Source organism: Typopeltis vanoorti, chromosome 12 (genome assembly GCF_054136105.1).
Source record: "Typopeltis vanoorti isolate ZY-2024b chromosome 12, IOZ_Tvanoo_1.0, whole genome shotgun sequence".
Classification (NCBI taxonomy): Eukaryota; Metazoa; Arthropoda; class Arachnida; order Uropygi; family Thelyphonidae; genus Typopeltis; species Typopeltis vanoorti.
Genome location: NC_143560.1, coordinates 59,904,735 through 59,930,829, shown reverse-complemented (window position 1 = coordinate 59,930,829; position 26,095 = coordinate 59,904,735). Strand labels below are relative to the sequence as shown.

At 34.8% G+C, this 26,095-nt stretch overlaps 1 protein-coding gene across 2 annotated transcripts in view; it reads left to right on the top strand.

Moving 5' to 3' along the window:
* Tmtc4 (Transmembrane O-mannosyltransferase targeting cadherins 4) overlaps positions 1–26,095 on the top strand; it is a 390,299-nt gene that overhangs the window by 234,515 nt on the left and 129,689 nt on the right. For both annotated transcript variants that reach the window (XM_090402208.1, XM_090402207.1), the window contains exon 12: positions 10,077–10,156. In XM_090402208.1, the coding sequence (XP_090258334.1) occupies positions 10,077–10,156 (80 nt within the window). The remainder of the gene's footprint in view (positions 1–10,076; positions 10,157–26,095) is intronic.

Sequence of the window (26,095 nt, the reverse complement as noted above, 5' to 3'; positions counted from 1 at the left end):
GTGGGATCATTTTGATAAGAATATAGAAAAATCTCACGAAGGTTGCAAACTATACTGTTGACTATTGAAAAGACTTAAAAATGGAAGAAATAATACTATAAAAAAATTAGCGATGATAAAGTGATAGAAAAACAAGATAAAGATATTTTGAATCTCTGGAATAATTGCTTTGAAAGATTATTAAACAGGATAAGTGGTAACAGTACTGTTAGAAAATATTTTAGAGGAATATGGTCAAGAGGACATATCCTACTTCAGTTAAAAAAAGTCATTAGAAGTATGATATATATATATATATACTCCTGATTGCATTCCTTTTGAATATTTTGAAAAGGCATCTGGAGTAGATAGATGATATTTGACCAGAAATGCTCATATAGGGAGATAGTGTAATAGTTTTACACTGGCTAGCTACACTGCATATAAATTACAGCTGATCAGAGTAGAGCTCTCATAGTTCATATCTTTAAAAAAGGGAGAAATAAAACTGAATGTGAGGATGTTTTTTTTATGCTTCTCTCATCAATGATAGGTTTCTGTAAACTTATAGTTTGTTTGTATTATTGGTGGGCTAAGAATATTTTTTATTTTTTACCTCCTGAGTGCTTCAGATATGATTTATGGAAGGATACTCAAGGATTTTCAGGCCAGATAGATATCGCCTGGATCAATTTTCACTTTACAAGAAATGTAGTTGAAAAATCAAGAGAATATAACAGGATCAATATTAATTAAGTTTTGTAGATTTGGAAAAGGTGTTGAGAAAAGCTGTTCAAAATGATAGTCTTTTTAATCTTTAATATTTTTTTTTTGAAATTGCCTGGGAAAAGAAATTAGGAGGCTTTATGAAAAATTTGCATTTTAAAGCATGTTGATATTCCAGTAACTTTACTTGATATAGAAATATATGTAAAATTTGATATTCAGGATTTTGAATTTTCTTTGGTAAAAGAAATCAATACATGTTATTTAAACATTGATTTGTATTTTCAGTAGAAGAAATTGTAGAAGAATTTAAATTCCACCACAAATTTATCATTTACATTCACCAGTAGTATATAAAATCATCACATTAGTGAATTAATTGATAACTAGTACTCATGTGAAATGTTTCTTTCCATAGAGTTCACAATTTCCTTTTCTCATAATAACATTTATTAAATGTTAAAAAAATCTGTAATTGTAGAAAATATTAGTTACTGCGGTTCATAATAATACCATATGCAGTGCTACTTTGATATTTTTGGAGTTGGTTTGTAGTGATAGCTACTGATTATTATTATTTTTTTGTGGTTGCTCTTGTTTTTGTAGATAACGTAGGATGATATAATCATAAAATTGAAGTATCACTGGGCATTCATATATACTTTGATAAGTGCAGAAACCATCAATTATATAGTACATAATATTTTTAAAAGAAAATAATTTTTTAAATATGTTTTTTGGGTGTATGAATCTTAGGCAAGCTGTATATATCTCGGGGAATGGGAACTGAGAGATTTTTTTTTTTTTTTTTTTTTTTTTTTTTTTTTTTTTTATATATATATATATCAGGAGGCCATAAAAATATCCAGAATCTTCAAGAAATACAATCTTTGCACCACTTTCAAGCCCCACTTAAAATTAGTTACCCTTATCTGCTCCACCAAAAACAAGCTCCCCTTCCCTGTCAGTTGCAGATGTGTGTGTGTGTGTACTAATTCTTTTTTGCACGGCTTTTTTTACATGATTTCAAAATAACACGGTTCAAATGTCGCTTATTTTTTAAATTTCTGTTTGAAATCAGTTCTGTTAAAAAGGGTATTTCCATTATAATTATCATTTTCTAGAATGGTACATATGTACTTAAACTTGAATTTTGGGGGAAACCCCCCCCCCTCGATGTTTTAAATATCAGGGATTACTCTAAGCTACAGAATATAGACAATTGTGGTGACAACATAAAAATCAATTTTTGTAATTACAATTCCCTGAAGTTAAACTGACAGATGATCCATTATATTCACTTGCTGTTGGTTCCTGGAAGAGTGCTATGCTGATTCCTCAAAATTAAGTTGGTCAGTTACGGGAGGCCCACCTATATAAAGTTGCTTGGAAGGAGTTAAGCTGTTTGCTAAACAATCATTTCTTGTTTACAATTCGAAACGTTTACACATCTTGTGTTTTGCCCATGAAAGTTTTGTTTGTGCAATAGAGTTATAGAGGTATATATTAAATTTTGAAGTTTTGTACACATAATATCAAATTAGTAAAATTAATTATTGATTATTTTCAGATAATTCAGTTAGACAGAAGAAGAAAAGAAAAACTATTTCTTTAGAAATTAAGATCCAAATTGTAGATTGTTTAGCAGCTGGAGAAGATTCAACATCCCTAAGGCTGTTGAACCTTCGTTCAGTCCGTATTTTGGACTAAGCTACCATGAGAACGATTAAGAAAAATGAAGAGGGCCATTAAAAATCTGTTCTTTATGGAATAAAATTAGGTGCCAAGTCGTCATTGTATATGAGAGACATTATAAAAGTGAAGGTGGAAAAGGCCCTAGTGATGTTGATAGAAGATTGCTCACAAAAAAGAATACCTTTAGACGGAAATGTCATCAAAGAGAAAGCATTACAGTTTTACAAACAGATTCAGGAAAAGGAGCCAACAACATCAAACAACAATTGTAATTTTTCTGTAAGCACAGGTTGGCTTACAAAATTTCTCAAAAGATATGCGCTTCATAATGTAAAAATAAAAGGAGAATCCACATCTGCAAATGAGCCAGCAGCTAGGGAATTTCTTTCAAAACTGTCTAAAATTGGTGAAAATGATAGCTACACTCCTGATCAAGTTTGGAATGTAGATGAGACCAACCTTTTTTGGAAAAAAATGCCAAGTAGAACTTATATAGCAAAATCACAAAAACCTGTTGGTGGCTTTAAAGCAGCTAAGGATCGTGTGACTATTATTTTGCTACAATGCTTCAGGAGATTGTATATTAAAACCATTACTCATTAATTGATCCCTAAAACCACAGGCAATGAAAGGTGTGGGTTTTAACATGTTACCAGTGCACTGGAAGGCAAACAAAAAAGGTTGGGTTATGAAAGAAATTTTTAACGAATGGTTCCATTATTGTTTTGTTCCGGAAGTTAAATGCTATTTGATGGAAAAAACCTGGACTTGAAGTTTTTATTGATTATAGACAATGCTCCTGGCCATCCTGTTTTAGAACACCCGAATGTGGAATTTTGTTTTCTGCCACTTAATACAACATGCTTAATACAGCCGCTAGACCAGGGTGTGATCGCTACCTTCAAAACTTGTTACATAAGAAAAACATTCCAATACATTTTGAATAAATTAGATAAGGATAATTTACTTACAGTTATTGATCTGTGGAAGAAATTTTCTATTTTGGATTGCATCAAACTTGCTAAGTTGGCATTTTCAGAATTGAAACCATAACTTTAAATGCATCACCAAAATCATCAGATTAGCACATGCAGTTGGCAGAGAAGGATTTGATGATTTTTCATTGAAGAATTGATGATTGACAAGGCTATTAGTAATGACCAGATAATAGAAGCTGTCCTTGAGAATCTCGTTGAAAAAGTGATGATGAAGAGATTCCACTCACTGCAGGATTAATTAAAGAAGGGCTTCAAATGGCTAGTAAATAGAGACACATCAGAAAAAACATCCAGAATCATAAAGAAATACAATGTTTGCACCACTTTCAAGTCCCACTTAAAATTAGCTATCCTTCTCTGCTCTCCTCTCAGTTGCAGGTGTATATAGAGTCCCTTGTTTCTGCAAGTTGGCCTACTATCAACAGACAGGAGATCAGCTACCATCCAAATGGAAGAACTTAAATACATCTACAGTCATGACTTTGGTCAATCTGTCCTTGCAGACCATGCTCTGAATACAGCTCACAGAATCAATTGGAAAAAGACCATTATGGTCAATCACAGTAAATTTAGAAAAGAAAGACTGTTTTTAGAATCTGCTGCTGCTCTTAAAAATCAGTTTAATTTAGATAGGTTGCATAAAACTTCCAGAAATATGAAAACCCAGTTTACACCCTAGGCTGCCGACAGGTGTTCATAGAAAGCACCCTACCTAGTTAGGACACTAGTCTTTTTTTTTTTTTTTTTTTTCACGTGTTTCAGTTAGTTTAGTGCTGCCTTTGTGTGTGTTACATCTTAATTTGTACTCCCTGACAGTATCTCTTAACTGAGATGAAATATTGGAAGTATTATCTACTATTTTTAATCATTTTCTAGTGCTGTTTTCATTTAAACTTTTATCATGAGTTTTTCCAAGCACTTAAACCTTAACACACACACACACACACACACACACACACACACCATTGTATAAAGCTTTGACCAGACCACATCTAGATTTCTGTGCTCAGATCTGGTCACTGGGATTTGAAGGGGATGAAGTAACCTTGGAGAAGAATCAGAGATAAATAAGAAAAATTGATATCAGGACTGTATAATGCTGATTATGAGGGTAGACTGAGGGCATGCAGACTGCAAAGTTTGGATAGAAGGCAAAGGGAGGGATATGATTGAGACATTTAAGCTGCTGAAGCTGAGGAGATTTTTCATATAGTAGAATGAGGGAAGGAGCAGTGACAAGGGAACATCCCCGGAAATTGCAAATGAAAGTGGTGAGTAAAAGGGTTAGAAATAAGTTTTTTGCATGGAATGCATTGCCTGAAAGGAGGGTGGTGAACATGCAGATTGTGAATAATTTTAAGGAGTGGAACGATAGACTTTGTGTTGACCAGTGTTAACTTTGATAGATTAACTATCAAGTTATCCAATGTGAAGGATAACTTCCCTATCCCTACTAGCGGGTGTTTTCTTCAACATTGCTGTTATTTGCAGTTAACTTAAGCACCTTAACATTATGATCTTTAAATTTCAACTGTCTCTCCATCATTACTATTAGATTTCTTGTTTCATTGGTCATTTGCAGCAATGCCCCTTTATTAATATAATACTCTGCCCACAGTATCCTCAGCAACAAGTTTCCATCTACGTTTATGTAAAAAATAAATGAATAAATAAACCTGTGGTTCATCATTTCTGTTGCTGCTTCTTCTGTTCTTCATCCATCTTAAGATTTTATTATTATTATTATATGAGCATCTCCAATGAGTTAAAGACTCATTGCAGGAGACCATTATTCATTTAATACCTATCATACTTCTCCTTTAAACTCTTACTGATGAAGCATATATGACCGCACAACTTAATCCACCCTTTCACCACCTTCCAAGCATGAAACCTAGTCCTAACTAGTCACACGCTTATACATTTTCCATGGGCAACTCTTCAGAAAAAACGTTTTCAGTATCAATCCTAAAAAAAACCCTTTAATAACTTATATGGTTCTATCCCGTCTCCTCTTTTCATCTATCAGCTCGTTTAGGAAGCCCACAGACCTTCAATCTGTTCTCATAGGAAGCATCCATAGACCTGCCCCAGTCTTTGTCACTCACCTCTGAATCCACCTTCTGCTTCTTCATCCTACAGAATCCAGGTGACCACTGAGAACAGTAGTCTATATGTAGCCTTATTAAAGTCTTATAGAGGGGAGAACAATAACTTAGCTATTCCAGCTTGTGTTTTTCAACAATCATGTAATTTATCAAGTGGAATATTACATAAGTTGGAGCAAATGAGATTGGACATAAATCCATGCTGGTAGCATGGATAGAGGATGGCTGACAGACAGACACCAGAAAGCATTATATGGTGGAGTGGAGAATGAGGGTGACTAGTGGAATACCTCAGGGTTCTGCACTAGGGCCACTACTCTTTAATTTGCATGTTAATGATATAGGGAAAAATTAAAGGGGAGATATACAGTTGTTTGCTGATGATGCAAAACTGGGAAGGTAATAGTTGATAAAGGCGATGTAATTATTCTGCAGGATGATTTTAAACAATTGCATTGTGGGTGAACAATAAGTTTTGTATGATGAAAAACATACAAGTAAAGTTAAGGAGATTATTATCCCTTTTTCTAAGGATATGATTTATCTGCATCTTGATTATTATGTATGGATTTAGTCAATGGGTATCTTGGTGATCACGAGGTGATGAAGAGGATTTAGAGATACACTGTGTTGTAAAAGTGTCTAGACACTCCCATAGCTGTATGTTACCTCACCCATATGACATTGATATCTGTCTGTAATGTTATATAAGCATAGCCACATGGGCATTAACAGTGTAGATGTTCTTTTCCATCAAAATGAGTGTACAAAATGAGTTGAGTCCATTCAAACATGGTATGATAATCAGTGCTCACAAGTTCAGTTGTGATGCTCCCACCACCTGAACTGGTAAGTCCAAGAAACTGACAAATTAAGGCTAGCAAACTCTTGAGTGTGTCGTCACGATAAATCGTCAGTCAGCCTTAGCAACCATTGCAAATGACTTCCTCTTGAGCTTGGAAATGGATACCAGTGACAGAACTATTCACTGGGAGGTGCTTGCCCTTGGGTATCATGGTTGTGCCGTGGCTCACAAGCCCTTGATTATATCTGCCAATGCCCGGCATCATCTGGAATGGCGCAAACAACAACATCATCATTGAATTATGGGTCAGTAGATGAGGGTCCTGTGAACGATGAATCACAGTACATGATCTGGCAATCCAATGGACATGTCTGGACCTGGCAGATGCCTGGTGAATAATACTTACAGGAATGTCTTGCATTGACTGTGAAATTTGGAGGCGATAGCATAATAGTTGGGGCTGTTTTACCTAGTTTAGACTGGGCCCATTGGTTTCTGTGTCCAGATCTTGAAACACACTGATGCCTACTGTAACATTTTGGATAATTCTGTTCTTCCTACACTGTGGCAACAGTTTAGAATAGGCCCTTTCCTGCATCAGCACAATTATGCACCTGCTCACAAAGCAAAAGTCCTAGCTCCATGTTTTGAAGACATGAAGGTAGAAGACCTAAACTGGCCAGCCCAAAGCTCTGAACCCCATTGAACATCTTTTGTGATGAGATGGAGCAAAGGTTGCTTGCCAGACCTACTCACCCAGCTTACACTCATCAGCTGTTTGTGATTCTACAGAGGAATGGAAACGAAATTCCAACAGCAGTTTACCAGAACTTAGTAGAGCCTATCTTGAAGAGTAATGGCTGTAATAGCAACAAAAAGAGGCCTGACCTTGTATTGACAGCAGCACTGTAGCGACGGGAAATACAAATAGATGCTGTACAGACACGTTTGGCCACATAATATAACTAAGCTGGTGAGAAGTCTGTGGAATGCTCCCCATGAAAATATGTTGAAGGTGTATGGGTTGCCAAGTTTAGTTGTTAGTTAGCGGCAGTATTGGAAAAATGAAACAGCAGATATTCTCTGGGACTTTAGAATACAAACGGAATTTTGTCTTTTGAGACATAATAGACCTGGCATCACAATTATTGAACATCAACAAGGTTTGGATTATTGACATTGCAAATATTTAAAATTACTAGTATTTAGAATTATTCTGTATAAGAATTGGAGAGTATTTGTATTTCCCAATGAGATGAGCTGCCACAAGATGAATGGATAGAATATTAATCTGAATATTAATATTTACATATATCATATATTATATATATTAGATATATAAGGATTTTTGTGGGGAGTAACAATAATACATATTTTATTTTAATTACACTTAGTGTAATTTAGAGGGTCATAGGGCTGACCACCTTATCCTGTGAACGGTTTGAAGTTCGATGATTAATAAACCCTCGACACCACAAGGTAAAAGAGGGGAAAGGGAAGATGAGAGATGAGATGAGTAATTTAGTAATGCCCTTTGGAAAGAATTAAATTCCATCCTTTATGGTTAAATTGCCTGCATATAAATCATTCTAAAGAGGTAAATACAAAGAAGTGAACTAAATATAAAAAATACAAAAACTTCCAAGATATGTTTGTAGGATGTGGGGGGGGGGAATAAGTCATTAATTGCTTAGAGATCTAAATAGACTGTTACAATTAAAGAAAAAATGATTCACATGAAGGTAGCAAAAGCCCATCACAGAGTCACAGTAAGAAGTTAGAAAAGCAAAATTAAATTAAGATTTAAAGATTTTCTCAGAAAAAAAAAATTAAATCAGGTTCCTGAAAGTAGAATCTGATTTAAAACTAGTCAGGAATTGTCAGAGATGCTTAACTGACATGTAACAGTATCAACTTGATTGCCATCTTTAACAAATGTGTATTATTTTGTTAATGATATTTACTAAAACTGCATTCACATCATCATCATCATTGACAATTTTTTTATTTTATTTTATAAATAATAATAAAAAAAAAAAATGCAAAAGTACTAAAATATCCCTCCCCACACCCACTTACCAGTTTATATATATATATACAGGGTGTCCCAAAATTCACCAAGAAGTAATTTTGATAGAAAATACAGGTTTTTAATTAAAAATTGTAATTTCTTATTGATTCATAAAGTATACTATAGGGTTATGCATGGAATAGCATATCGGGTAAATGGCCTCCATTGCTTTGCTGGCACATACGCACTTTTTTGTCGAAATTTTCCATGACCGTTTTGCATAAATGTGGCTGAATTTCGTTGATACAGTGCTCAATTTCCTCCTTCAAGGCGTGGATGGTCGTGTGCTTGTTGGCATAAACCTTAGACTTCAAAAAACCCCAAAGGAAAAAAGTCCAACGGCGTTAAGTCACATGATCCAGGCGGCCAATTCTGATCACCAAAATGGGAAATTACATGACCAAGAAATGACTCATGCAGTAATTGAATTGTTTCTTGGGCTGTATGGCATGTGGCACCATCTTGTTGAAACCACATGTCGTCCACATCTATATCTTGCAATTTAGGCACAAAAAACTGGATTATCATGTCGTGATAGCGAGCACCATTAACTGTTATTGCCTTACCAGCCACATTTTCGAAGAAGAATGGACCGATGATGTCTCCAGCCCAAAATCCGCACCAAACAGTGACACGTTGTGGATGCATTTGTTTCTCAACAATCACTCGTGGATTTTCTGAACCCCAAATGCGACAATTTTGTCGATTAACGAAGCCATCAAGACGAAAATGAGCCTCATCGCTGAAGATGATTTTGTTTGAAAAATAAGCATCCACTTGTTGTTGTTCCATAATCCATTCAATGAACTCTCTTTGCTGTGGGGGGTCAGTAGGCTTCAGTTCTTGAGTCAGTTGAACTTTGTAAGCATAAAGATGCAAATCTTTCGTGAGAATACGCTGTAGAGAGCTTCTCGAAATGCCTAATTCAAGACCACGGTGCCGAATTGATGTTCCTGGACTCTCAGCAACACTCTCACGAACTGCTTCGATGTTTTCTGTTGAACGACTTGTTGAAGGACGGCCAGAGTGTATAAGATCACTAATTGATCCAGTTTCCTTGAATTTTTTAATTAATCTTTTCACAGTTGATGAAGTTAAATCACTATGCCAACCATATTTTGTACGAAAATTGCGAACTGTAGCTGCCAAACCTTCATTATTTTTAAAATATTGCTCAACAATGAAAATGCGTTGTTCTTTCGTGTAGCACTCCATTTTTAATAACCCTGAACTGTCAGCTGTCACGCTGTCTTTTTTTTCTCGTGGGCAACACTTTACCGCACAAATGGCGCTAAATTTAAATCTTGCGTGAATTTTGGGACACCCTGTATATATATATATATATATATATATATGCAGAAAAATATTAACTCTGAAATCTTTTGTTTCAAAACTTCTCTGGTTTTAAGAAACATGGGCTTAGCATTATAATTAATGAATTTCTGTGTAAATATTTTTTTTTACCATTTTACCATTTCCTTTTGTATTTTAAAGCTTATATTTAAACATTTCTCAACAATGTCAGTATTTTTCTTCTACTATATTAAGAAATAGAATATGTTTTCTTTATTTCAGCATGAGGCTTTTGTACTAATAGGAATATTATGTATACTTATTTTTCTTATTTGCAGATCTTCATTTCATTGTTTCTTTCGTCTTTTTGTATTCTATAATCCAGGTTGATTTGTTTCTAGGTTCATTACAACATTGCTAAAAATGCAGCAGATAAAGGAAATATAATCATGGCCATTCAAGAATATAGAGAATCAATTAGGTTGGTATGTGTTTTTTTTTATATATATATATAGCATTGTTAAGTTGTTAATCATATTTATTCCGGTAATGAAAAAATTTCAGTGGCTCATTCCAATAGGAGGAAAACACTTGAGTCATCCATGGAAGCTAAGTAAGAGTGTGGTCAAGAAGCATGGGAGGTCAAGGTTCTCATCAGTACATGGTAAATGAATAGAATAAGCAGTCTGTGAAAGAGGTTTTAAATATGTAGTCATTTTATGACCTGCAAAGAGTCATCTCTTGATGAGGCCATGACCCTCTGTAAGTACTTATGTATAATATTATTTTCATCCTATACTCAATCCTATAGCATAATGGATTTTAAGTTAGATGAGACTGAGAGACAGTTTTTTATTAAATCTCTGAAGAACATCTTCCTCCATCAGCAGAAATCAAGATTTTCACTAAATGTGTTTGTGCACTAAGTGAAATAATTCATACACATTAGTTTATTAACTCATAACTAATAAACTAGTTTATTATTAATTATTAAATTATGATATATTAAAATTAATTAGGAGTCATTCTTAAAAAAAAGCATTATTTTTAAAAACTTTTGGATCTTCCCACCACAGAACACCAGATTATCTCTTCCTCTTTCATGTTATACCATGATACAACACACATGCACACACTCTATACCTAATCTCATTTGGTGAATTATAATTATTAAAGTTAATATATCTATATTCTCTTTATATTCACGTGTTTCATCATCATCAAATTCCTGACATGCACCTCAAAAGGGGGGGGGTACAGGATATGACAGTACTACATGAAAAATTTACATTATTACTAACTTCCAATTTCAATTTTCCTCCAAAATCAATCTCTTACATGTCAAGACTTCACTATTATCAGATCTTATATTTTTGTCTTCTAAGGCATTTTTTACCATATCAATCCACCTATATCTTGGTCTTCCTCTAGTTCTTTTTCCTGCCAACCTGGCAGAAAACACTTGTTTTGCTAATCTTTCTACCATTCTGTTTAAGTGATCATACCACCTAAGATAAGCTCTGCTAACACATTCCTGGATGCTAACAATGTCAAGTTCTTTCCTAAGATCCTCATTTTTATATGATATTGTGTTACATTTCATACCCCCCCCCCAAGTGTGTAACATTTTTTAACATAATCCTTAATGTCAGCTGGTTATCTTTAGCTCAAAACACTGAGCACACTTATATAATACAAAAATCATGATGTACAACAATAGTTTTCTCACAAACAGACAGAAAAAACATAGAAAAATAACATTTTATGAATTTGAAAATATTGTTGTTTTGGAATGATCAATAAGCTATTACTGTAGACATTTTCATTACATAATATTATGTTTAGTTCATGAAGCAGGAAGTTGTTCAATGGTTTAGTGTCACTAGCATGAGAAATTCCAAATTCAAAGTCAGTGAAAGTTACCTTAATAGATATCAATTTAATTGTTCCATGAAGATTATTAAAACATCGAAGTGATTTTGAGAAAAATCACAAAAAATGAGAAAGCAGGCCATTGGCTATTTGGAATACGAGGGCATGCTGAAAAGTTGTGATAATTACCATGAAGGAGTTGAGATAGAACTATGTAACTTACACATTACTCTACATAACCCCCCCCCCCCCACACACACACACACGCTTTGTTATACACTTGTTACAATGAAGCTGCATTATTTGCAATCTTCTGAGAAAAGAGTCTTTCTCTTGTTGCACAAACCACTCCTCAGTTTCAAATATGACTTCATCATCTGTGGTAAATTTTGTTCCTTTCAAATATGTTTCTTTAAATTTGGGAGTAGGAAGTAGTCAGATGGGGGCCAGGTCTGGTGAATTGTCTGTTGCGATTCATGAGCAATGTGAACGGGTGCATTGTCCTGCAAAAGCAACATATCTCTGCTTCAGTTTCCTGTGGAGTTTTTCCTTCAGTTCCTTCAGAGCTGTTGAGTGATCTGTTGCTGTAACAGTTTCACCTTTTTTTGAGGTACTTGGTAAGGATTATACCATCCATATCCCAAAAGACAATGGCAAGAACATTCCCTGCTGACTTTTGGGTTCGAAACTTTTTTGGCTGTGGAGAACCTTTGTGTCTCCACAGCCAGAAAAAGTGTTGTTTGGTCTCTGGGTCATAGTTAAGAAGCCATGTTTCATCAATAGTCACAATATGAGCCAAAACATTTGCACCTGATTTCTCAAAATGATCCAAAATCCCTTGAGATGACAGCACATATTCTCTCTTTTGGTCAGCATTCAAACATTTGGGGACCCACTTTACTGAGATTTTTTGCATGTCCAGATGTTGGTGGATAATGACTCCAACTCATTCCCTGGATATCCTCAGAATCTTTGCAGTGTTTTTGGTTGGTATTCATCTATCATCAAGGATCATGGCATGCACTGCATTGATGTTTTCAGGTGTTATCGCTGTGGAAAGTCTTCCTGTCTTGGGGGTATCTATTGTCTCAGGATGCCAAGTTTTAAACTTGACCTCCCATCTGGCAACTGTTCGATATGCTGGGGCATAGTCCCCCTAAAGTCTCATACAAAGTTTGGTGATTGAATGAATCTCAGTTGTGCACTTTTCTTGCAGCATGAAAAACTTGATGATGGCCTGTACCTTTGTGTCTTTGAATTCCTTCAAATCCTCTGACAAGTCTTCATATATAACCTAAAAGAAGAAGAACAAATTATTACAATTTGATGAAACATAGGGGTTAAAGTGTTTTAAGATATGTCCTTTCTTGTGGTTATATCAGTTTCTTTAATATCATTTTTGTTCTAGGTGTTTATCAGACCTTTTCAATCCTGCCTCATAGATAAGTAGATAATTATTGGCGTTTTATTATTAGTTCATGTGAATTCTCCCCACATAAGGTTGTAAACATATAGTACTTATTATTAGTACTATTTTTGGGCTGAGGACTAAATAATTTAGAAACCCTGTTCTAGAGAACAACAAACATGAAAGCCACTTTAAGTCCCCAATAAGCAGTTAGGTGATCTAACCAGGTACTGCAATTCATCTGTCAAACTCTCAAACTCAATTGGACCGCAGGCCATTTGCTATAAAAGTGTATCTGAAGTGGGCCGCAAAAAATTTTCCGACTAAAAAAACCTGCACTAATTAGAATCGAAGGGAAGTGAAAAAATGAGTATAAATAAATTGGAAAATTAATAACAAAAATTCTATTTATTCTAAGTCATTACAAGACAAAATAATAGTATAATGATTATGACAACTCAAAAAAAAAATAATATAAAGAATATTTTTATTATATTAATATTTACAGTAGATAGCTTTTAATCCAAATTAAACCGAAATTAAATTTTATTTGAATAAATCAAATATTTGTATATTTATACATTCTGAAAAAGTATAAACTCTCATTAATAACCATCACAAAAATTTACAGAGCCTCCTGTCAATTTGAAATTTTTTTGTGTTTGTGTTTGTGTTGAAATAAAATACTTCTATATTTTTTGGGGGGAGGAGGGAGTCTATATTTTGGGGAATTTTTTAAATGTTACTGAAAATATTTTGGCAAAAAATAATATTTTTGGGTTAATATATATATATATATATATATGTGTGTGTGTGTGTGTGTGTGTGTGTGTGTGTGTGTATGTGTGTGTGTGTAATCATAGACTTCTACTCGGTTGTTGTGATACATTTTTGAAAAATAGATTTAATGACTTAAACTGAGATTAAAAAAAAAACATTCTCATTAAACTTTATAAGTTATCTCGGTTTAAGTCATTAAATCTATTTTTCAAATATATATATATATATATATATATATATATACTTGCCTAATATAATTATAGTAATTTAATTTCAGTATTTTATTTTTTTCCTGAAACTTGACAACATTTATTATTAACCAGCCTGCCAAAATTTGGACTCAAAGATTGTGAGCATACGACCTTCATTATGGCAGAAAGGTTGACGTCGGTTAATCTTGATCTGTGGGCTGTTTTGTTACCTTTCATACATGAGAATAATTGTTCACATAAATAGGTGTGCTTCCAAAATAACATAGAATATTTGCTGCAAACTTTTTTATTTCCAAATATTTTTGGTACACCAACTTCTTGGTATTTTGCTTTTAGAATGGAATCATTTTGGAAATCAATAAGTTCCATTTGAATACAAATAGGAGCTTTTTCGAAATTAAAGGAAAAAGGATCTGTAAAAAGTGAAAAAACTTCTTGCTCATTAAAATCTTTAAATTGCCTATCAAATTCTTCTTTTATCTTTTCTAGTTTGGGACAATATTGAGAAAAGATAAAACTTTGATTCTTATTGTTTAACTATTCACACATAGAAAAGTAATTTAGAATATTCTCTTTTAAATGATTTTGAAACAAAACTAACTTACATCTAAAACTTGCCAGTGCCTCATACATGTGTGTTATTATCTGATCTTTCCCCTGAAGTTTGACATTTAAATCATACAAATGTCCTGTAATATCAACTAAGAATGCTAGATCTTGTATCCATGTCTGATCATTAAGAAATGCAACATCATGATTTTTCATTTCTAGGTACAATTTGATCTCCTCTAAAAGTAAAAAAAAACCTTTTTAGAACTTTATGACAAGATAACCAACGTGTAAAAAAAAAAAATACAAAAAAGGCACGTGCACATAGGCACTACAACACAGTAACTGAGAATGAAGTGATGAAGCTATTGTTCTCCTAAAAGTCCTGATGGTGTCCCCTTGCAGGCTATGTAGGTGTTCTTGGCCGTTGGGCTGAAGGTCTGCTGATGTAAGCCTCCCAAATTTGGGGCAGTCTCATGCAACCAAATTTGTTGAAGTTTGGAGAGTTTCTTAGGACTGAGGCTGATTCCATGAATAGTCTTTCGAATTTGAACTTGCTACGGTGTATTACTGTAGCTTTCTTCCACCGTATTCTGTGGTGTGTATCCAGAGCATGGTCTGCAAGACCAGGGTGGCTGTACTTGTGAAACCGGATATAGCCCTTGTGTTCCAATATTCTGATATTCGTTGTCCTGCCTGTTTGGCCAAAGTAAGACAGTTTACAGCTCTAAAGGACCTGGTATACAATAGGTAGGTCTAGAAGTGGTTGGTCTTTAGTGGAGTGGATAAGGGATGCCAATTTTCTGTATGGTCTGTAACAAAGTCAGGTCATGCTTTTTTAAGATTTTGGTAATTTTTTCTGAGGTGCCTCAGATGTAGGGAATGATGATGGATTTAGAGTAATCCTTGTGAAGGGGGGGGGGGGGTTGTGGTTTGTTGGTTTCAATATTTTTGGATTTTTTTTGGGGGGGGGGGTAGCCATTGGCTAAGAAAGTGTTGAGAATATGGTTTAGTTCTGTGGTTAGGGCATTGTCATTTGAACAGATAAGTTTAGCCCTGTTGTGTAGTGTCTTAATGACTATATTGTTGTGAGGGGGGGGGGGGATTGTTGGTGAATGTACCTGCTTGTATGGGTGGGTTTTCTATAAACTGAAAAAACCAAGGTTCCATCAGGCTGGTGAGTGACTTGTGTGTCTAGAAAAGGGAGGCTGTTGTTTTCCTCTTTTTCCAGGGTGAACTTGATTCTGGAGTGTTGGTTCTTTAAGTGTGTTAAGAAGGAGAGGAGTGTATCAGAGTGCCTACGTGCACGTGCCTTTTTTTGTAAGTTCCTTTTGAAGATGGCAACGTGACGTTGGCGAAATATCGGAAATATTTATTAAAGTGTAATTTAATTTATATTCTTATGTACATTGTCAATTCCTTATTTAGTAATAAAATATATTACATAGACAGCAAATGTCTCTGTACTTTATTCGGTGGTACAATAAAACTACTCGTTTTTCTTGCAGTATAATGGCAGTTGGGGAAAGGTGTTGTTTATTACCGCGGAGAGCAAGTTATCATCCCGAAGTGAAAGCGGTTAAACTTTATTTTCGTGTGTGATGTACAGTACATGCAAAACTTTTTAATTTCTTTTTTCATAAAGTAAAATCAGGGTACAGGGGTGTGAGTCATATGTGAGGGCGAGTTATACAGGGTGTTCGGGATAAATTTGACAGTTTCGTAAGGAAAAATAAAATCTTCTTTGTATCTATTAAATTTAATGAATTGACAAAAGAACATTACAGGCAGAGTTAATTACAATACTATCAACAAGATTTACTCAAAATAATCACCATTAGCATCGATCACAGCTTCAATTCTGCTTCGGAACCTCGAACAAGCTGATGCTACAGTCTCCCTGGGAAGGGCCGCAAAAACTGTTTTAATTTTATCCATTAACTGGGCTTTTGTATTACTGGAAGTGCGATTGGTGTCTTTTTCAACTGCGCCCCATACAAAATAATCCATGGGGTTAAGGTCTGGGGAGTTTGGAGGCCAAACATTTGGACTGGTGAAGTCGTAGAAATTTTCAGACAACCATTTTTGACTTTTCCCAGAGGTGTGGCAAGGGGCCGAATCCTGCTGCCATACATACGGCCTACCATTGGCTACCCTTGTTATCCAGGGCTTGACTACAGTTAGCAACTCCACGAACAAAGCCCGAATTCCAATGCCAGGGTTCTTCAACACCTGTTCCTGCAGATTTGCGAGGAATTCTGCTGTACGAACGCAATCAGATCGTCTGCTAGGGATCTTTCTTCTTGCTACATCCTCGTAGTCACCATTGCGAGTCTCTAGTTCATGCCTGATTGTTTTTATTGTATTCAGGGAGCATTGGGCAGCAGTCGTAATATCCTTATTTTGATGGCGGGCACGAATCATCATGATACAAGTTATTCTCTTCCATGATTCAGGTGGGTTCCAGCTATCCATCCTTTCTGATATCTTGTATATGAATGAAGAAGGGTCCAAACTTTTAAATGAAGAGAAGTGTGTGTTAATACATGTAACTTACGGAAAAATATAATTAATTATAAATATGTCAAATTTATCCCGAACACCCTGTATTTGATTAAATACAGTATTTCTGTTTTATTATAAAAAACAACCATCCTTTTTTTAAAATCTTTCCTTGAGGCGTAGGGGCCGCCAGTTTGACACCCCCTGATCTATGCACACAATGGGATTGGAACCCACAGTTTGTTGAATGCAGAGCAGATACCCTGTCAGCTCAGTCAGGCAGCCTGGAAGTTAGTTCTTTATTGAGAATGTAAATTCCACTGTGAAATTTTAGCACTACTGTATGTGTGCTAAAAAAAACACCCAACATGGTGTTTTTTTTTTTAATGACATCTTACATATTACAATCAGTAGGACAAAGAAAGCATATAAAGGATTCTTCTTATATATTATAATGATTTGTAACAGAATATAATTATCATAACCAGCGGGTCATGCAAAAAATTTGAAAGAAAATTTAAAGAATCTGTGTTGAAATGATTTTGAATACTGGCATACTGCTAAATTGTTTATATCATTCTAGACTTCTGCGTAATAAAGAATAAAGCCAAAGTTTCTCAATTCATTAAGCTGTAATGTTATGTTTCCTTGACAGTAATAGGTTCTATTTGCAGCATACTGGTGGAAGCAACATATATATTATTTTTATTGTTAATAAATGATGCACCAAAATAATGTTTTATTAACTGATAAACTAGTCATTTTCTAGTCTATACAATGAAGAGATGTATCAGATATTATGATACTACACTATTTCATGAGTAGTTCCCACCTTTTTCCAAAGTGGTCTATTATTTATCAAATCTCCTGATTTGATCATGTCCTACATTTCCTCTGGGATGTATCTTTTCCAGATGAAGACTGATTTGTGATGCATTCCTAATTCAGTCTTTTTCTGGATCTTTTCACACCTCTTTGCTTCAAATCCTTATTTGGATAAGCTTGCATTTCTTATCTGAGCTCAGTTTTCACTATGGCAGATATGAGAATGAGGGTAATTGAGGGAAGAAATAATCAAAATTTTAGGTTGGTTGCTTCATGAAAATGCTATATATTAGATGCTCTTAATGTTAGTGGGACCATTCAGTTTCTAAATCCTTCAATCATGATTAGTATAACTATGAAGGAAATTATTATGAATGTGTATGCATCCTTGATGATGATATAAATTTGGTCATCTTCAGTTGGGGAGTCTGGATAATTCTTAAAGCTCTCCCTAATAAGCCATATTAATGGCTTCTCAGAAGTCAACATATATTTATTGATAAAAAATAATCATCACAAGTAACTATTTTGTTCTAAATTTAGAAAAAGGTTTTATCTTCCTAATAAAGTAGATTTTTAAGTTCAATGGAGAATTTTGGATGGCATATTTGACAGAGTTGAAATGACTTAATCTTTAAGATTTGCTTTGAAAGCAAATAGTTTAACTTAGTAATATAAAAAAAGAATTATTAGATATATGAAGAGCCAAAGGCTTCAATTCAGCGACATATGACTTGTTTAAGTTAAGGGATATTACATCCCATATCATTTCTTAGCCGAATAAGAAACTCAAAGAGTTTTATGCCGAATATAGTAGAAACTATATAAAGTTCGGCGATTCCAAGCGTAAGCAAATACCTGGATACTGTAGCAACTGACCCTTAAGGTAGTGCAAGCTGAGGCAACTCATGTCAAAGGTGGAGCAAGCTCCGATCACTATTCTTGATATTTACCCATAATGTGAACTTAGCTCCTAGGAGCTGTATTACTGTTCTACATTATGAGAGAAGGTCACTACCCAGATCGGTTTCAACCTTTATTGAGGTCTCATCAGTGAGTAGGTAGACCTATTTAATATAGGAGCTAAGTTCACATTATGGGTAAATATCAAGAATAGTGATTGGAACTTGCTCCACCTTTGACATGAGTTGCCTCAGCTTGCACTACCTTAAGGGTCAGTTGCTGCAGTATCCAGGTATTTGCTTATGCTTGGAATCGCCGAACTTTATATAGTTTCTACTATATTCGGCATGAAACTCTTTGAGTTTCTTATTCGGCTAAGAAATGATATGGGATGTAATATCCCTTAACTTAAACAAGTCATATGTCGCCGAATTGAAGCCTTTGGCTCTTCATATATCTAATAATTTATTAGGACACCTCTCGGCAATACTCATAGAAGAGTTGTAAGTTCTGTTCGCTACAAACTTGATATTAAATAGGTCTACCTACTCACTGATGAGACCTCAATAAAGGTTGAAACCGGTCTGGAGGAGCTAAGTTCACATTATGGGTAAATATCAAGAATAGTGATCGGAGCTTGCTCCACCTTTGACATGAGTTGCCTCAGCTTGCACTACCTTAAGGGTCAGTTGCTGCAGTATCCAGGTATTTGCTTACACTTGGAATCGCCGAACTTTATATTGTTTCTACTATATTCGGCATGAAACTCTTTGAGTTTCTTATTCGGCTAAGAAATGATATGGGATGTAATTTCCCTTAAATAAAAAAAGAATCCTTCTATATATATATATATATATAATGGTAATAGATACCATTTATAGTGAAGAATTTATGGAGACACAACACGCGTTAGAATAATTACTTTACTTAACATTAAGAAAGTAACGATTGATTTTTCGACCTCTGTATTGAGTATGATGAATCTAAATGTTTATTAATCATTTACCCTAGCCTGACCTCTGGTGGAAAAAAAAATGGAACCACATTAAACAATTTCTAACGTCCTCTCATACTGAGATTTTATTCTGTTTGGAGTTGTTCTAGTTGCTATATGGGTTGAAGATGGGTCCTCCACATTCTTGGAATAATTAATCCATAATTTTTGTTCAGATTTGGATGATGTTTCAGCATTTCACAAACTTCTTTGAATTTTGAAAGTTTATTTTTCATTTGGTTAGGCTATAATAAATTTACTTTAATCCTTTATCCAAGTGCGAGCAAACAAAGTTTGCACCTGAAAATATTTGCAGGACTGAGGTAAGGTAGTACAACACCGGGCAACTCGCAGCAAAGGTGGATCAAGCTCTCAACTCCTTATCTCAGTATCTCCCATAATGCACAGCACATCTCCTTGCAGACATGTATACTGCTATGCATTAAGAGAAGGGCCACTACCCATGAGAGCTTGATTCATCTTTGCTGCGAGTTGCCTGGTGTTGTACTACATTACCTCAGTCCTGAAGATATTTTCAGGCGCAAACTTTGTTTGCTCACACTTGGATAAAGGATTAGACTAAATTTATTATAGCCTAACCAAGTGAAAAATAAACTTTCAAACATCTTTCTCTAAATCCAGAGCAACTTAATAATAAGTTGGCACACCTTTTGGCAAACTCCTATAGGTAAGGATGACCTCTCCTATTGCTTCTACCTTAGTATCTCCACTCTGGGCCTGGCCTCCACTGACGAGACCTCAATAAAGGTCGAAACCGGTATGGTTAGTGGCCCTTCTCTTAACGCATAGCAGTATACATGTCCGCAAGGAGATGTGCTGTGCATTATGGGAGATACTGAGACAAGGAGTTGAGAGCTTGATCCACCTTTGCTTCGAGTTGCCTGGTGTTGTACTACCTTACCTTAGTCTTGATGATATTTTGGTGCAAACTTTGTTTGCTCACTCTTGGGTAATGGATTAAACTAAATTTATTCTTTGAATTTTCTTTCAAACCAGGTTTTGGTGCAGTGGGACTTAATGTCTTTCCAGTCAATTCTGTGGCATGTTTAGAGCATGTAGTCTGATAGGTCTGTTTTACCATTTTGGAGGTATTTAATGTGGCATTTGTGTTCAGCTTTTCTGATTGGGATGGTGCATCCTATTTCTGTTATGTAAGATAGGTTACAGGAACATTGAATTTTTTAAAACCTGGGTGGGCAAGGTAGGGAAGAGGATCTTTGGAGGAACTAAGTAAATTTCTTAATTTTGCTTGGGGTTTGAAGGTTGTCTTAATGTTGTATTTAAGCAGTGTTCTATCTATTTTTTTCCAAAATGCCCTTAATGTAATGTATTACTATGGCAATTTTGTAATATTTTTTGCTTTTAATGGCATTTTTATGGAGGATCTTGTGAACTGTTTTTTTTTTTATTGTAGCCATTTTTTACAAATGCTTGGTTAATAATTTCAAATTCTTGGTTCAGAGCTTGATCATCGGAGCAAATTGTTAGGGTTCTGTGTTTGAGGGTGCCGATGACTCCTAGTTTTTGTGTTGGATGGTGGTATGAATTTTGATGTATGTATTGGCCAGTGTGTGTTGGTTTGCAGTAGTCTGTGAAGGAGAGGCAGCTTGAGGGAAGACTTGTGACGAGTGTGTCTAGAAAAGGAAGAGAGTTGTTGTTTTCGAATTCGATGGTAAATTGTGGATGCATTTGTGTTGTTTGTTCAGGTGGCTTAGAAATGTATTTAATGTTTCGTGGCTCTGGGGCCAAATAGCAAAAATATCAACATATCTGAGCCAGGCTTTAATGAGTAATAAATCTTCATTGTTGAGTGTGATGTTTCTAATTTTGTTTATGAAGTGTTGTGTATTTCTTATGTAGGAGGGAGAATGACAACTCCTTTAGGCTGGCCAAATCTAGAGCTCATTGCCCTAAGTCTCCCGTGTGAAAGTTAGCTATGGGGGGGGGGGGGGGTGAGCCCATGGTCATACCTTCTTTTTGTAGGTAAAAATTATTTTGCAACATGAAATACCCGGAGTGGAGTATATATGGGCAAAGAGGGTCATGATATCGGGTGAAAATATGTTCTGTAAGAGAAGAATAGTATCACTGATTGGTACATTAGTCAAAAAGGCAGTTATGTCAAAGCTGACTAATAAATCTTCATCGTTGAGTGTGATGTTTCTAATTTTGTTTGTGAAGTGTTATGTATTTCTTATGTAGGAGGGGGAAATCACCTACCAACTCCTTTAGTGTGGCTGCTAGTTTCTTGGCACACACACACACACATATATATATATATATTTTTTTTTTCTCCTGATGATGACCTCAATACAGAAGTGAAACGTTGATTGTTACTTTCTTAATGTTAAATATAGTAATTATTCTAACGCGTGTGTTGTGTCTCCATAAATTCTTCATTATGAATGCTGACCATCATGTAACCTTAAAATAGGGTTCCCATTCTTCCCATTTTTCCCGGGACAGTCCCGTTTTTTATAAAAATGTCCTGAGTTAATTCCAAAATTCCTGCTTTTTTAAGTATCCTTCAGGATAAAATGGATAAGTGGATATTACTCGTTTTTAGTACCAATTTTTATTACAATGTTGATAATAATAAATTTTATTTATTTATTTATAATAATAATCATTAGTATTATAAATAATATAACTAACTAATAGTAACTAATGGCGATGTTCTTTTTTTCCATGCTTCTGTTATAACAGTATCTTACTTGATCAATACTTTGCGTGTTATGATTTTTATCGTTTTCTACCCCTATAATGCCGAAACGTAAGTGCAATATTAATGATAATATTAGAAGAGAATTTCCTTTCATTAAAGATGTAGATGAAAATGTAGAATGTACTTTATGCAACTATAAATTTTGCATTTCGCATGGTGGCCGGTCAGATGTAGTCAACCACGTGAAAACGAAAAAACATAAAGCTGTTGTTGGAAGTAAGACTTCCAACTGCAGTTATAAGTAATTTTTAAATTGTGAAACCCAAGAGTGAAAGGGAAAAAGAGTTATCACTGGCAAATTATGCTTGCTTGCTGTGCAAACTCATTAATTGAGAAAGAAGTAATATTTAATATTACTTCTTTGTTAATAAATGCATGCATTTATAAGCATTCCATTTAGGCTTTTATTTTGTAGACAGAAGATGTCTTAAGCTTGCATGCTAATAATTGAGCTTTGCGTTGTGTATTGAAGGCTGATGCTTGCTTGTCTAGTCAAAGCTACCTTGGTTTGGGAGCTTCCAGGTCCTCGCAGCAGCACTGCAATTTCATGCACGCACCTAGCCATTTCACATCGTCTCACTCTGTTGCTTAAACACAGGCCATACACAGTCAAAGTAGCTCTAGCTAGTGAACTTCAGCTAGCCTTTACAAGTGTGCATGTTGCTTGGGAAAATTAAGTTACAACCAACTTTTTATGACGATGTTATTGACCAGTTCATAAAGAAGAACCGTAGGGTAGAATTTGTATTCAAGTAGCTAAATTGAAAAAGGTAGAATATCATATGTAAAATAAATGTTGTATTTGTATGATTAAATGTACATAAATTTCTAAATATATAGTTTTAAAGTCAGTAATTCATTATTCCGCTAATCAGACTTCAATCACACCTCTCACTTCCTGAATGATAACAAGAGCAAGCGTGATTCTCAAGACCAGCATTCGCCCCTCGCAGGAAGCAACCTTGCTTATCACACAGCGGTGCATATCCACATCTTTAACTCCATGGATGGACTGCACAACAACCATCGTGAAAAAAATTTTTCAACGATAAAATCAGGTGTTCGCAAATAAAGTGCAAGGCAATAATAACCATTGTTATTGCGCATTAGCGACAAAGCAGATTGAGGAAGAGCTAAAAGGAGTTCATTTTATATCAGTACTAATCAATTCATCATACCACTTTGACATGAAATTAGTGCCTCTGGTCATTAGATACTATCATCCAGAAAAAGGTGTGAAGGTAAATGTGTTGGAGTTCGTTAATTTAGGTGGTGAAACTTTAGAACTTTTATTTTCTTATGCAGTGGCATAACGAGGGTGTGGCGAAAGAGGCACCCACAACAGGCGCAACTAGGTTTGGGGCATGAAACGTAAAAAATAAAAATAAATAAATAGATATTAAAGTCCACTATTTAATATTGTATTTTTAAATTTCGGCAATACACTGCTTTAGACACACAAATTCTGCAACACACCGCAACTCATTTTGATTGGGTTAATAGTAGGTATTTAACATTTTGCATTTAGTAAAATTTAACTTGTTACATTTAAATTTTTCAAACTTTTTGTCATTTTTGGGTTGGGGGGGGGATGCAAGTTGGACACTTGCCACAGGCGCTTCTTATCCTCGTTACTATACTGTTCTTATGTGTTGGAAGTGTTACAGAAGTTAGATCTCCTGAAAAAGGTTATTGTTATCATGATATATTCCGGTAATTGGACCACATTTTTTAATAAGCTATATAAAACACAATAAATTAAAAAACGACCTGACAAGTTTCGTAAGTCGTTTGACTTTCATCTTCAGGGGTAAAAGGTAACTTAAAGTTTAAAACACGAAGAAAAGAGAAATTATTAGTAATAGTTCATTCTATACAGTTGTAGCCGTCTGACTATTCATAAAATTAAAAATCAGAATGCAGATTCAAAGCAGTGCTGAATTTAAACAATGTTGGATGATGCCACATTCTGTTGTTCACGTTCATAATGTCCGAAGTCTGACTGAGGTCTATTTTATTAAAGCTGACCAACTTGGTGGAGAATTAATCCTTGATTTTTATTGCATTGTGTTGGTATTTTAAGCATGTTTGCAGCTTCTTTAAATTTCCTTATGTAACAGTTTTTTTCTATGTACGACATGTTTCTTTTCTGCCAGAGTACATTGTGGCCGGTGGAAGTGGTATGGAAAGCTAGACCTGATTTGTGTTCTCTTCTGTTTTGCACATCCTTTTGGTGTTTGTTCATGCGAATTTCTTAATCCGATGCAGAGATAAATGAAATCGTTCCTAAGTTCATCCAAATCAAGCATGCATTCCATACAAATAAAGCCAACAGAATTTACCAAAGAATGGAACTAGCTATTCTGAGAGAAAGGATTGCAGCCACTAGATCTGAATTAGCACAAATAAGCCGGGATACATTTTCTTTAGATAGTGAGTTAGCCACATCTCTTCTGTCCAACCTACGGAAGAGATGTGGAAAGAGAAGAAAACAATATTGACATCATCACATATAACAAGGCTACGGCAATCTCTGATCAGAAGAAGCATACTTTAATCAGAAAATTCAACTTACTTCTTCACGAAAAACAAAAACAAAGAAAACACCTAGATTATGCCAAAGTAGTTATCAACCTTTCTTCAAGAGTCCTATCAAGAGAGGAAAATGATCTACTCCTAAAAGGTTTTAACTTTGCCTTTAAAGCCATGTTTCATCCCCAAAATTGACATAATGGCTCATATAGAAAAAGGAATAAGAAATTTACCTGATAATACATTAGATCTCATCTGCATACAAACCACAGCATTACTATTGCAAATAAATTACCTCAAAGGAATCTTCCTTGCATGGAATACACTTCCCTCAAAGAATTAAAATCAGACAAAAATATCGTTATAAACAAAGCAGATAAAGGGAATGCAACAGTAGTTTTGAACTCTGAAGATTATAATAATAAAATGAAAACTCTTCTTGAAGATTCTAATAACCTATAAACCTTTAGACAGAGATCCCACTTGGCATGCTCACAATAAAACTAATGATCTAATCAAAAAGATACCAAATTAGACTGAAGAACTCAAAAGAACTCTACATTCAAAACACCCATTAGTTCCAAGAATTTATGGTGTTCCAAAAATTCATAAGATAGGTATTCCCTTAAGACCAATAGTAGATGGTAGAGACTCTCTGACCTCTAATTTAGCAAAACATCTCACCAGCATGATTTTACCTCATACAGGAAAAAAAAATCTTCTTTCATCAAGAACAGTACACATTTTATTGAAAAAGTAAAAGATATTTATATTGGACCTTCAGACATCTTAGCAAGTTTGGATGTTATCAGCCGATTTACAAATGTTCCAAGAAACGAAACTGTGAATTTCCTAGAAGACCTTTTTCCTTCAGACATCGTAGATCTTTATGAACATTGTATAAATAATACTTTTTTCATGTATCAAGACAAATTTTGGGAACAAAAAGAAGGATTGGCTATGGGCTCTTCCCTCTCTCCGGCTTTAGCTAACCTATTTATGGAAAACTTTGAAAATAATGCTTTAAACAATTATCATAAAAAACCAAAAATATGGCTACGCTATGTAGACGATATATTCATCGTATGGCCAGGAAC